This window comes from Salminus brasiliensis, chromosome 2 (assembly GCF_030463535.1).
Source record: "Salminus brasiliensis chromosome 2, fSalBra1.hap2, whole genome shotgun sequence".
Taxonomy (NCBI): domain Eukaryota; kingdom Metazoa; phylum Chordata; class Actinopteri; order Characiformes; family Bryconidae; genus Salminus; species Salminus brasiliensis.
In genome coordinates this window covers 13466640-13479750 of record NC_132879.1, presented here as the reverse complement: position 1 = coordinate 13479750, position 13111 = coordinate 13466640, and the positions used below count along the sequence as shown (strand labels likewise).

General features: G+C 40.8%; 1 protein-coding gene across 1 annotated transcript in view; it reads right to left on the bottom strand.

The window, feature by feature from the left end:
• stox2b (storkhead box 2b) overlaps positions 1–11739 on the bottom strand; it is a 94530-nt gene extending 82791 nt beyond the window's left edge. Inside the window, exon 1 of the mRNA XM_072668220.1 lies at positions 10759–11739. Within this exon, the coding sequence (XP_072524321.1) occupies positions 10759–11083 (325 nt within the window). The 5' untranslated portion in view covers positions 11084–11739. The remainder of the gene's footprint in view (positions 1–10758) is intronic.
• Positions 11740–13111: the final 1372 nt, after the last annotated feature.

The following is a 13111-nucleotide window of genomic DNA, read 5'->3' as shown; positions in this document are numbered from 1 at the left end:
ATATCATGCAGCCCTGCATAGTCTGTGTTATACTGCAGAGAGGTATGTAGACAGACCCCAAACCAAAACAGCATTAATCTAATAAGCCCACAGGCACAGTCTGTCGGATTAACATGTGCGTGATGACAACACACATTAGATTACAACTAAGAGAGATCCGGATCATGACTGGTTAAACCGTGGCACTACTGCGCCTGCAGGGGGAGCTCTTTACAATGGCACCTGACGCTGAGCTCTCAGCTGAGCCGGAGTTTATAGGGATGATCCCTCTTAAGTGGATGAGATCAGGGGCGACCTCACCGCTGGAAATACCATGAAGATCAGCGCACGGCTACAGGGTTCCCCAGCTCCGAGCCCGACCCGCTGCCTCCTCGTGACTCACAGCAGACAGGAGCTAAGCTAGGGATGCTGTGGATGATGACAATGATGATGATTAGGTTGCTCAAGACCATCTGTCCAAGGCTTAGTAATGCAGTACCAACTCAGCCAACCCCAGTGACATTTCTGAAGCTGGTGGTGAAGTGAGGCTGGACTATGATTCAGACTGGTTAGGTCACCGTTACTCATCACCACATGCGGCTCGCAAAAAGCTCAAGCTGGCTCGAGCTTCCTTGACTGATAACTACACTGTATAACAGTCAAACCTACAGCATAATGCAGCCAATAAACTGGAAACGTAACTGAACAAGCAGACAATATGTTAAAGACAAATAGAAATATGAACATCCCACCCCTTCTTTCTTTTTTTTTTTTACTGTGTAGATCTAAATTTGCATGTGATGCTAAAAAAATAAATAAATAAATAAACATTTACAGCTTGTGTTTCCTGACAAACATCAACTTTTTGGCACATCCTCATCGACTGACGTTTCGTTTGAACAGACGTCAAAAATGTAAAAATACTGCATATTTTAATATCACATTAAAATTTTTTTTTTTTTTGGCCCAAACACAAAGGGTGTTCCTTAGTCACTCGTTCAATTGCGTTAATAATTTGGAGGAAGTGACATCACTAAAGTCTCTTTGACCTCAAAGTTAATTAAGATTCTTTATATAATGAAACATTGACTTTCTGATCGAGCTTGTCAAGCTCGATATTTCAACCCTGTTCCTACCTAAGATCGTTAACCAATTTGTTTCATATTTTCATATATTATTCATATTTGGCATAGTGCCAAGTACAGGAATATCCTTGGAAACAGCCATTTTAGCACTAAACCTTCAACCCCGTAACACCTCTGAATGGGCTTAAATGGGGTTGAATGATTGCAGTCAATTTTCGTCTTTACAAATTGGCCAAATTGACATAAAGTCTATGTATTGAACTCCCATTATTCAACTGTGCCAAGATAAATAAAGATTTCCATTCTAGAACACTTTAACATAGCAGTCTTCTGAGCTACATTTAAGTTTAAGTGTAAGAGTACAGAATTAATGTGAAAAAAGGGAGAACACGTTTCAGAAACAGATGTCTGTAAATGTAAATGCAGCGTAAGGGATCATCTGCCTAACACAGAACAATACCAGCATCTGACCCGCATCTGAAGACTTCCACACCAGAGAAATCACAATTAAATTAATTAAACCCCACATCAGATTCCTGCAGTGCAGACAAGAGACAGGGGGAAAGAGGGAGGAAGTGGTTGAAGTCAGGAAGCAACATGCCTTTAAGTGTAGGTGTCAAGTCAGAGTCGACATGGCGCGCAGGCCAAATGGCCCCAGCACGCTCTGATTTATAGTTCTGATAAATTATAGTGTTCTTCTTGTGATAAAACCCCATTTAAATACACGCCTTAGGTCAGTAGTGACCCATGACCTCACTTCCTGCCCTCTACCTCATTCATTAACAAGAAAAGTATTAAAATATAACTTAATCACACAAATTGGCTGAAACATGTTCTACCCATGCTGTTAATAATTGGAAAAAAAACACATGCTAAATCTAGCTAGGTCTTCAGAACCCTTTTTTTCTGATCACATAAAAAGCAAACCTTTTTTTACTATGATTTTATGAATATGAATGTGTGTTTTTTTATACTATGACCGTTTTCCTAAAATTCAAAAGTAACGTGATAGTGTCTCGGTTACAGTATGCAGGATATATAGAACTGTAACCCCTGTATCATGACACTTACTGTATTGCCAGGTTCTTGCAAATAAACAGGCCTAATAACATCTAATTTTTAAAAAAGGTTATTGTAGTTTCACTGATGGAAGAAAGGAATTTACATTACATTACATTTATGGCATTTATCTGACGCTCTTGTCCAGAGCGACTTACATGGTTACTGGTATTACAGAGGCGGGCCAATGTAGTGTTAGGAGTCTTGCCCAAGGACTCTTATTGGTGTAGCGCAGCATAGTCACCCAGACCAGGAATCAAACCCCAGTCTCCCACGTGGTGTGGTAGCTCACCGGCAGGTAGTGGTGTTATCTGTTGCGCCACACCAACCAATGCACTGAATGCACTGGCATGAGAAATGCACCAATGCACTGAATGCACTGGCATGAGAAATGATTTTGCATTTCTGCATCTCTGCAGATGGACACACTAGCAAAGACATGGTTTTATTTATGCATGATTAGAAATGCAGTTTAGAACAGTGCAGAATGATGATATTGCGAGTCTCTACTCTTTCCGTTAACTGCTACATAAAAACAATACAGTTGAGAGCGAGTGGCCGTCTGTGGATATCGGCAACAACACTCTACGTCTCACATCCTATTGGCTTTTACTTTATCAGGACAGTTCGCACATCAATCTGTGTTGGATAGAAGTGCTGGGTTGCTAACAGCTAGACCTGGGTACCACTAAGGTCATTCAGACTGATAGCAAAACTGATGCCTTGATTTTCTGGTACCTCCTTTTACATTACAAACCAGATGTGGGTATGGCTTAACACAACAATTTGAGACCCATTATTCACTAAATGCTAATTATCCTGCAACTACAATCTAGAAACCATCCATAAAAAGGTTTTCTTTCAATGTGAAAAACACTTTAACCAGGGAAAGAAATATTTAACCCTTTCAAATTTAACGCATGCAAAAATCATAATGCATCCAAGTGGTAAATTGCCAAGACTTTAAGCCAAAAAAAACCCCGAACCCCCCCTTTGTGAAGACTTTACTATAAATTATGTGGCTTTACCTGATCTGAAACTAATATTTAACTTGTAGCTTGAGGGTGGGAAACTGAAGTATGGGCACACATACAGGCCTTTAGGGTACAAGGAGTTAAACCCACATGTAACTCACACTCATTTCTGGTTCCCTGACTCACGGCAGTAAATTGCAGGCTGATCAAGAAGCATAAATTTTGGACAGTGACAGCATTAGATATTAGATAGCCGATCAGCAGTCTAGAAGTTTGTAGGAGCATGCTTTTTGAGCTCACAGATGCTGATAAGACAGACTTATTCATGATTTAAATTTGATACTGAATCATTTTCGATTCTTTGGCATCACTTGAATAATCTGGTCTGTGCCATAAAAGAAGGAATGCATGAATATTGGAACTGTGAGCAAAACAAAAGTGGTTGCACATAAATAATCTGCACTATATCAACACAATTCTTGCCAAACAAATAAACTTTTAAAAGGTGGCAGGTGGTTGCACACGCAATCGCTTTAATCGCATACCACTGGTTTCAGTGTACTAACTAGCTGAGAAACGTCCCGACCGCTACAGAAGCTGCTTTCCATCTGAAGGGTTAACAGCTAAATTTAAAAGTGGGTGTGGAAAGGTGATCCAGGATCAGAGGAAAAGGGGGTAACATGAAAGCCGAGAAAGATTTATGTTCAGAAGAAGAGCTGGGGGCTTTTCTCTCCCTTTCTCTCCTCAGCTCTCGACCTGTACAGACACACACTGCTGAAACACAGCACTGCCTGCAGATATGCAGGAGAAAGACCACACAACCACCACACACATCTCTTTCAGGGCACAACCAGGCACGCTCACGCACCCTCACACACACGAACATGCAAAGTCACATCTATACGAGCTCGTGTTGCAGGAGAGCACACGATGAATAATGGCACATTCATGCTAGTCTAATCCTGCTGGAAGAAATACTTTTGGACATTGTTTCAGTGCAGTGTCGTGGTGTCAGACAGATATTCACATAGTTTCAGGTGTGTGTTGTTATTCTTTTTTATATGACCACTGTCCAACATTCTCCTTATCCTATGCATTTAAAAAAAGCAGTTTGTGTTACTGTCCCTTTAAGACTGATATGTAAATGTGATCTGCTCTGATTGGCTGTCCTGCATCAAACTTAATTCAAAAAGCAGTAGAGGCGTGAGGTGAAAGTAGGTGTAAATATGCAGTTCATTTTTGCAGTTCAACTGCCAAATACAGACTGCACGAACGAGGGAGTGAATGTTAAAATTGTACTATGAGCCACAAAATACAGTCTAATCTCAGAAAATATACATTTAAAGACTTGGCAACATACATACCTTAGTTATTTGTGTTATTTTGGCCCTTGAACTACCGCAAAGATTAAACTTTGGTTCTCCAAGACAAAAAGTTGGTGCACCCCTGCTTTAAAGGAACGGCAAAGAAATAAATGTACCCTAATGTACATTACGCTAGAACTGCACAGTATACCGATTCAGCATCGGCATCGCATTGCACTGCACGAAGTGCAATGTCAGGGGCAAAGTCAAATTGCATCACGTCACTAAAAATCTTTTTTACTGCCTATACAAAAGAAAGATTTACACTGTTCTTATTTCCATGACATATCTACCAGAGGCAGATTATTTCTTCCCACCATCGCTTATTTTACTCCAGTCTTGGATACACAGAAAGCATTATTAATATCATGACACGCTGAATCATTGACTCCTGTTTTTTCCAATATCGTGCAGCCCTGGTAGTCACCATCTCCCACAGAACAGGCAGACCTTAATTACAGACTACTCAAACAGAACATCACAGACTAAGAAACTACACCACACATACTTTTAACAGTAACAAAAAATTAGGTCTGGTAAACAGATTTTAGGTGGTAAAGACTGCTGGGCTTCATGCAAATGAGAAAGGAACCGGGTCCTGCTCTCCTGTAGAGAGAAAGATGGACGAGCCTGTCCAAAGCTCCCTCCTCAAAGCAATTATTTGGCCACCTACTTAACTGCCCCTTCTTCTATCCCGTTCTTCCACTCTAAGGACCCACCACAGTTGGGTTTGAGGTCATCACAGTGCTCGCGCACACAGCAAGTGATCAGACCAGGCTAAGCATCGACAAAAACACAACCAGAACAAAACAGACAGCCAACACATGCCAGTTTGGGCTGGGCTGGGCTTGAATAAAACCTAATGGTAACCGTAAACTCATCGCAGCCCACTCAGCGGGATCATATTCAGTCCTTAATTGACATTAATGGCATAAAATGAGGGGTTTCACGCGATGGAAAGCAGGAAATGCAGGGAATGTCCCTCTCTGTCAAGGAGGGAGGCGTCCACTCTGCAGAGGGGCTACTCCTGTTCCGCAAGACAAGACAAACACAAAGACAGTGATACAGCCTTTAGGAAGGGAGAGAGATAGAGACAGATAGCAGAAAAAATGGCTAAAGAAATAAAAGAGTAAGGTGGAATAAAAAAGGAGAAAAAAGAAAGCTAAGAGGGCAGGAAAAGGAAAAGCAGGAGAAAGGAAGCTAGGCTAAGCTAACTTTGCTAACACTGGACTCGGACGGTCACAAATCTTCTTAGCAAATACACCGATACCACATTTTTCTTTCTGATACGATAACAGATTTTCAAGTATCTGCCAATACAGAGTACCGATACCGTTACTAACTCTGGCTTAAATACTGGATAGAGGACTATAAATCCCGATATTTACAGTGTTCCACTTTTTATTTCTTATCACAAATAAGATATAGTAAGTTTGAAAGGACAGCGTTTACAGATTCAGTAACTGCACATTTGAGAAGTTTCAGAGGTATGGAAAAATACAAATTGACACAATGCAGAAACACCACATGGAGACAAAAAGGGCTGTAAAAGTTTCATTAAATGGAATTTATGACTGGCTTTTACTGGTCGTTAAAATATTTTTGTGCACTTTATGAAATCAAATGTTTTATGTATAAAAAAAAAGTCAGTAAGATTCATGGTATTGGTGCTCTCTATTGCCAACACCGATACTGTGTGTAAGTGCCAGTATCAGCACTGATTCTAATTATAGACTAAAGTAAGTTATACTGTTTTAAAGCACATCAATTTGTCTGAAAAAAAGAAAAGAAACAAAAAAAATCATCTGGATCTGGATGAGTTTTGGGTGTGTATTTACAGAGATTAGTCTAACTCCAGTGCTTTTTAGCAAAGTTACTCTGGCATCTCCTATTGTAGACCGAAGAAGCACGCATTAGACACCAAACATGCCTTGGCTGATCACCTGCATCTGCTGTGAGTAATAAATCATGTTCATTAGATTTTTATGACAACCTATTCCTTTAAGGAATTTCAACATATTCCGTTTTCACTGCTCTAAAACCTGTGTTTTTACTGAATGTACTAGCGCTCACTCACTCACTCCATTCCAAGCTGTTTCCCTCTAACAATAGAGTCGGCAGCAGCCTGGAGCAGCCCCTGCTAATGGCTGAACTGAGAGGGTGAATGGTGGCAGCTTAAGCCCAAGTCCAGCAGGCCACAAATAGCACAACAAGCTAGATGTGTGTTTCTGCTCTGATTGGTGTGAATAAAGGAGGGTACCATCAGCGGCGTGAATAAGAAGGCAGTGGGTGGATGGCACACATGATCTTCTCCACCATCAACAGCACAGCAATATTACTAATCTAATACATCTAGATCATCTGAACTAGAGCTGGGCAATATGACAGTATTTTCTCGTATCGTGATCAATTTTGTTAGCATGACAGACAACATGCTTGACTTCTTTGGGGTACTGCAAACAATGGGAACGGCTGGAGTTGGAGTCAACTAAAATTTCAGCAACAAAAGAGAGAGAAGAGGTTGAAGGAGATGGCCTTATGGCCTTTGAACAAGTTGAGGCAGAAGAAGGGTAAATGTTCTGTGACCGTAAGGCCACTGAGAGACTTGGATGAGGACATGCAGGTAGCAGGATGATTTGGTTCGTCATTTGCAACCATAACATCAGTGTATACACAATCGAAGGAGGAAATACGAAGGGGTTGATGAAGAGACTGTCAAAGTTCTCTGGGTCGCATTGCTGCAAGGTGTAGTTACATTTCTGTGGAGATGCACACCAGGCTACAGCATTGGGTACAGGCTAAGTGTAGGCTAAGGTCCAGATTTGAAGCAGAAGCATAGATAGGCCTTAAGCTAGAAACACAAAGATCGGATCGGTATCACTAAATGATTGATTGAGACATCCCTAGTAATGCTAACATACTAGTAAAAATCCCACAGGAGTGCACACAGAAACTAGCATTAGTCTACAGGACTGAAGGCCTAGCTCTAACAGAAAAGATTCTACAGCACTGACAGCAGACTGATCTCTGCTTATCAAATTCATCCAATGCACCATATTCTTACAATATCCGACATCGCTGCTCGCTCTAGCAGTCGCACTCAGTCCTCCAGACGAACAAGCACTACACCAGATTTCACAAAGCTCTACCTTTCCATTGTTTGTAAACAATCAAGAAATTAAAATCCCTTTTACTGGCTCATGGTAAGAAAGCTCTTGAGAAATCTAAGGAGTTGCCTCCAGGAACAAACAGCGGCACACAAGAAAGCAGACGCAAACCAAACAGCTTTGAAAATTACACAGCATGGCTTTAAAGGCTGACTGAGGAGAGCTCCTCTACACACTAACTGAGCGTGTAAAGGTGAACAGGTCATCAGGTTTACTGGTATGAACAGGGAGCTGAACTGGTTCACATACACAGCACAGAGCATCAGCTCCTCTCTGCTTCTGGCCTGTGCAATGGGGTGCAATTTGCCAGAAATATTCTCACACAATGACGTCAATCATAGAGCCCCTGATAGGCAGCCTTATGGGAAGCAAAAAAATACTACTCCATTTAAAAATATCCAGTGTACAGAAAACTGTTGCCAGCCACAGAAAATGGTGAAAAGCATGATGGGTGGGAATCCAATCAGTGGAATTACATCGTGGATGAAATTGCGAACTATACCACGCACTTAGCAGCACCTTGTGTTAGAATGCAGATTTTTAAAAATGAATTTCTAATCTAAATGAACTCTATATGGTGTCTGGGTGTGTTTATTTTGACATTATTTCGAACAGAATATATCGGGAGTACTAATTTGTTGTTACTACACTGTAAACAAAATAGGTTCTTGATGTTAGATGGAAAGCTTTCCATCTGGATGCTCCCCTCTAGCAATAAGCATCCAAATGGCTATTTAGTACTATTTAGAGTAGAATATCTCTGCAATGCATTTTGTATTAATTAGGTTGTATTCATACATTTAAATGGAATATAACCTTTCTGGGGTAATGAAAATGTATTTGGCTTCCTATTTAGTGTTCTGGCACACTTTTCATAGCAGACTATTTGGATTGCTGTAACAGTAATATTTACAGTCAAATCTTTCTAGTAGGGGATAGTACACCAGTCAGTAGCCCTGTTGAAAGTAGCACTGCTTGGGTAGTATCCCTGTGGAGCACAATTTTGGTGAAACAGTATGTTTTCAGATGTTTCCAGAGAGCTATTTATCCATACTGTTTTCTACCACTGTATTCATATATTTAGTTAGGGTTAGAACTAGAGCTGGGCGATATAGATTTAAAGTCATTTTTACGATATACGATTTTTATCGCAATGTTTTGTCATGTAGACAAAATGCACCAACAACGTAAAAAACTGCTATCCAAATACTCTGCCATACTGAGAACCGTAATTTTTACTTTTAATATGCTTCACTATATTCAATTAAATAAAACTGAGTACACTCTTTGTAATGAAATGTGCAGTTAATCAGACGATATTCATGATACACATATATATGATATACATCATATGATAAAATATTGCCATATTGCCCAGTTCTAGTTAGAACATCTCAAGATAACTTACAATACGATTTTTTTAAGAGTACTACTTTGTAATGTTAACAGCAGTATTTGAGTATTGCCTAGTATTTCTTGACACCTTCAATTATTTTATCATATTTCACAGCAAACGTTCCAGAGTGCTTGCTATTTTAAAATGTAACACTTATAGTGTTAATTTAACACTGGTAAATATGCTGCGTAGCATTTAGTGTTCTCGATTTTTCAGTACTACTCTGCATTACTAATCACTAATTCCACACTACATCTGGTCTAGCATTCTGGAGTCAAATTTAGACTAGAATTATTCTAGAGCACCGTGCTGGAGCAGTGTTTAGAGAAGAATGCTGCTACAGTATGATTTTTCCATACTATTACTAATTTTAGTTAATAATATTCTGTTAGAGTAGAATCGCTCAGCAGTACATGAAACAGGATATCTGGAATTTTGCAGTACTTCTAGTATAGAGTAAATCTCTAGTTTTATTTATAGTAGACTACATCTGGTGTGTGTTGGAGTAACATCAGGTGTGTAGGCGTAATATAATAAGGCTGAGACTAAAGTCCTTGTAGACTAGTAATATTTAGATTACAGTCATTCTAGAGTACCATGCTGAAGTTTCCTAGTAGTTTTTGTAGCTGTAGTTTTATTTGAGTCGCATTTTCCAGAAGTATGTGATACTATTTGGAATAGGATCCTTCAACATCAGTGTTAAGCAACACTACACAGTACACAGTACCAGTATTCTGGTACTATAGTACTATGTAGTAGGGCTGGGCGATATGGTAAAACCACTATATCACAATATTTAAAGACTTGTTCTGCAATACACAATATTTATCACGATACAGTGATTTTTATTCAACATCTGTTGCACTTCATCTAATTAAACCAGTCTAATTACACTGTTGGTAATGAAACCTGCAGCTGATTAGTGTTTATTAAGCATCAACAGTATCCTCAATGTGCTTAGGAAAGCATATTGTGTATCACAATAACAAAATTTAGCATGATACAATAAAATATCGTCATATTGCCCAGCTCTACCATGTAGTACTACTTAGCATAGAACAATTTTGTCAGACTCCGTCTGAAGTAGTAACATTTAATATTAGTAATAATTACAATCAATCTGGACCAATAGCAGTTAGCAACAGTTAGGGTAGGATGTTTCCAGGAATATTCAGAATACTATTGAAAACAGTGTTTTGTGATGCTGCTATTTTGTACTGTTTATTTTGGTGGACTTCATTTGGAGCAATATTATTGAGGAATATTGATTATTAGACTCACTGAAGAAGCACTTAGAGCAGCGTATTGATAGAGGGCTAGTTTTCCATACTAGTTTCTGTAGCTGTAGGTTTATCTTCTGGTAGAAAGCAGTGTTTATTAATACTAGACAGTAGACCTTCCTGAATGCTGGCTATTTTTGGAGATTCTTTTCCATAGCAGTTTCTGTAATTGTAGCTTCATCTTCTATTAGAGTCAAATCTTACAGAAGCACCTGTCACCATTTAGACTGAGATCTTTTTTAAAGGGTAGTATTATGGTACATTACATAGCCCAGCATGTCCCTCATGTTTCCTTGAGATGTTCTGGTCTGGTTCTTGTTAAGCACTAGACTCCTGCAGCCCTATAATAATCCACCTGGTGCACCTGGTTTAGGTCGTGATTTCGAGCAGAAGTGTGTGTTAGGTTGGGTGGGCAGTGATGAAGGAGGCTCGATGGAGGCACGGTTGTGATTACCGAGGTACTTGATGTCGAAGCCGTGCGGAGGTTTGAGGGACCTCCGCATCCACGCCTCCCTCAGGGCCTCCAGGTGCTCTTCCTCGCCCTGGATGAGCAGCACGTGCTCGTCTATCCAGCCCAAGAAGAAGGTCTCGGCGATGGCGTCGGCCACCATCTTGTTCCAGAAGTAGCTGGCGTTGAGCGCCTTGAAGTCGGCGAAAATCTCGTAGCCAGTGTGATGGCGCGGCGGCTCGGTGCTCTCGCTGACGCCCGAGGACGCCTCGGGCAGCCTGGAGAGCACGATGGCCAGGGAGTGAGGAGCTAGCTGCAGGAACGGCTCCATCCCGGGCTGGTGGGGTCACCGACCATCCATCCGAGGGGGGCTACGAAGGCGCCTGAGAGTGGAGCGAGCACACCGCTGGAGGAGCAGACAGGCAGAAAGAGAGAGAGAGAGAGAGAGGGAGAGAGGGAGGGAGAGAGAGATGTGGTCGAGGCAAGGATGGAGGATGGACGTCTGGTTCACGTGAGCTGGCTGGCGATGTCTGAGAGACGTTTCGCTACTACGAGCAGGAGGAGCATCGTCTACAATAAAAAAGCCCTCAGTGCGCCACGGACAAACACACGGCGTGGCAAACGGTCGATATCGACGCTGGCCTCACACTGTTGCTGTCAGTCGATTGCATGTTTTGTCTCCTCCATCCATCGCTCACCTTGACTATCACAGCCCGAACGCATTATTATTCATCCTCCTCCTCCTCCTCCTCCTCCCCGTCCTCCTCCTTCGTGGAGTCCAAATTACGCACGGACTATCCAAACACCTTGGAGCGCATAAAAAAAACGTAATATCCAGAGTCAGAGACACGAATTAAATATAGTCAGAGGGGTTTTTTCATGGTTTTTTTTTTTTGGTTGTTTTTTTCCCCCCCTGCTCCTCCTCGCCCAGCTGCAGTCGCCCCTCAGGCCGGTGTGTGCTGCTGCCTCCCCGGATCACCGTGACTCACTTTATTACCTTCACGCTTGCGCTCTGCAGCGCGCTGACCTTGGCGCCCCCTGCCGAGACAGTGCGCTCACTGCAGCACCTGCCAACTCGAGGGCACAGCTAGTACGTGGTCTGCACATGCTGGAGTTTAGTTCATTAGTTGATGAGCTGAAGGTGTACTAGTTAAGGGGAAAACACAAAAATGTGCATAGTATGTGCCCCTGCATTTACACTGTCACATTTATGTGTGTGTGTGTGTGTGTGGCAAAAGAGAGTCGGATGGAAGGAAAAGTTGTTCCTTTGTTTTTAGTGATAGAAAATCAATGTTGATATGCATAAAGAAAACACCTAGTGTTGCTATTTTGTGAGGATCAATTCTCCAAAAAATAAATAAATAAATAAATAAATATTGATGCTTCAGTATCGATCCACCAGCCTCTGCAGCTAGACACAGTGCTGTGTGCACAGCCATTATAGAGTTAACCCTCATGTTCTGTTAAATAACATAGCCAATAACATTTTTTATTTTTTTATGAAATGTTTTGAAATGAATCAATTTGAGTATTTTGTATAATCAAAAGGAAGTGGGATTCACCGGTGGCATGCTCCACTGACTGTAACAGACTGTACTCTGGTAATATTACTCTACCACATGCTTCTTTCACCATCAGTGACAGTTCTGTATTAGAAAAGCATGTCTTTTAGGGGTGGCTCAAAGCAAGAATCACAGTTCCTCACTGTAAATGGAGCACAGGAGCCAAAAATACCATTTATTTTCAAGTGGTGTTAAATAATTTCTTTATAAAATACCTGTTTTTCTATTCGATGTTTGAATTTTATTATTTATTTATTATTGTTTTCCTTGTTTCATTTAAAGTTTGATAAAATTCCACATTAGGTTACATTTTTTGTCGTCCATCATATTATGTCACTACATGATGCTATTTCAGCTTGAGTGTTAGCACCGCTTTTATTTCCAATGTTGTTGTAATTTGTATACAGATGTACTATAATCACTACAGTATTAACAGTGTTAAAAGAATACTTTAACACACCAAAAATTATACAGTATAAAGTTCGCCAATGTAGCAAACAAGTAATGGAACCATACCTACTCAATTAATGACATGCAAGTGACATTGCCTTACCTAAGTAATATAAAGACTGCAAATGTCATTTTTAGTAAGGGAGCTTATTTAGCATCTTTAGCCTCACAGCTCGAGGGCTAAAGGAAAGAAGCAAACCTGAGACACCAAACATGTTTGTTAAAGAAAAATGATGCAGTCATGGTGATGCTCCACTGACCTGGAATAGGGAGAATAGCATCTCTGTCATTGTCACTCTGAGCCAAAACGCAGCTACTGCACTATGGAACTTTGATGGAGCTGCACA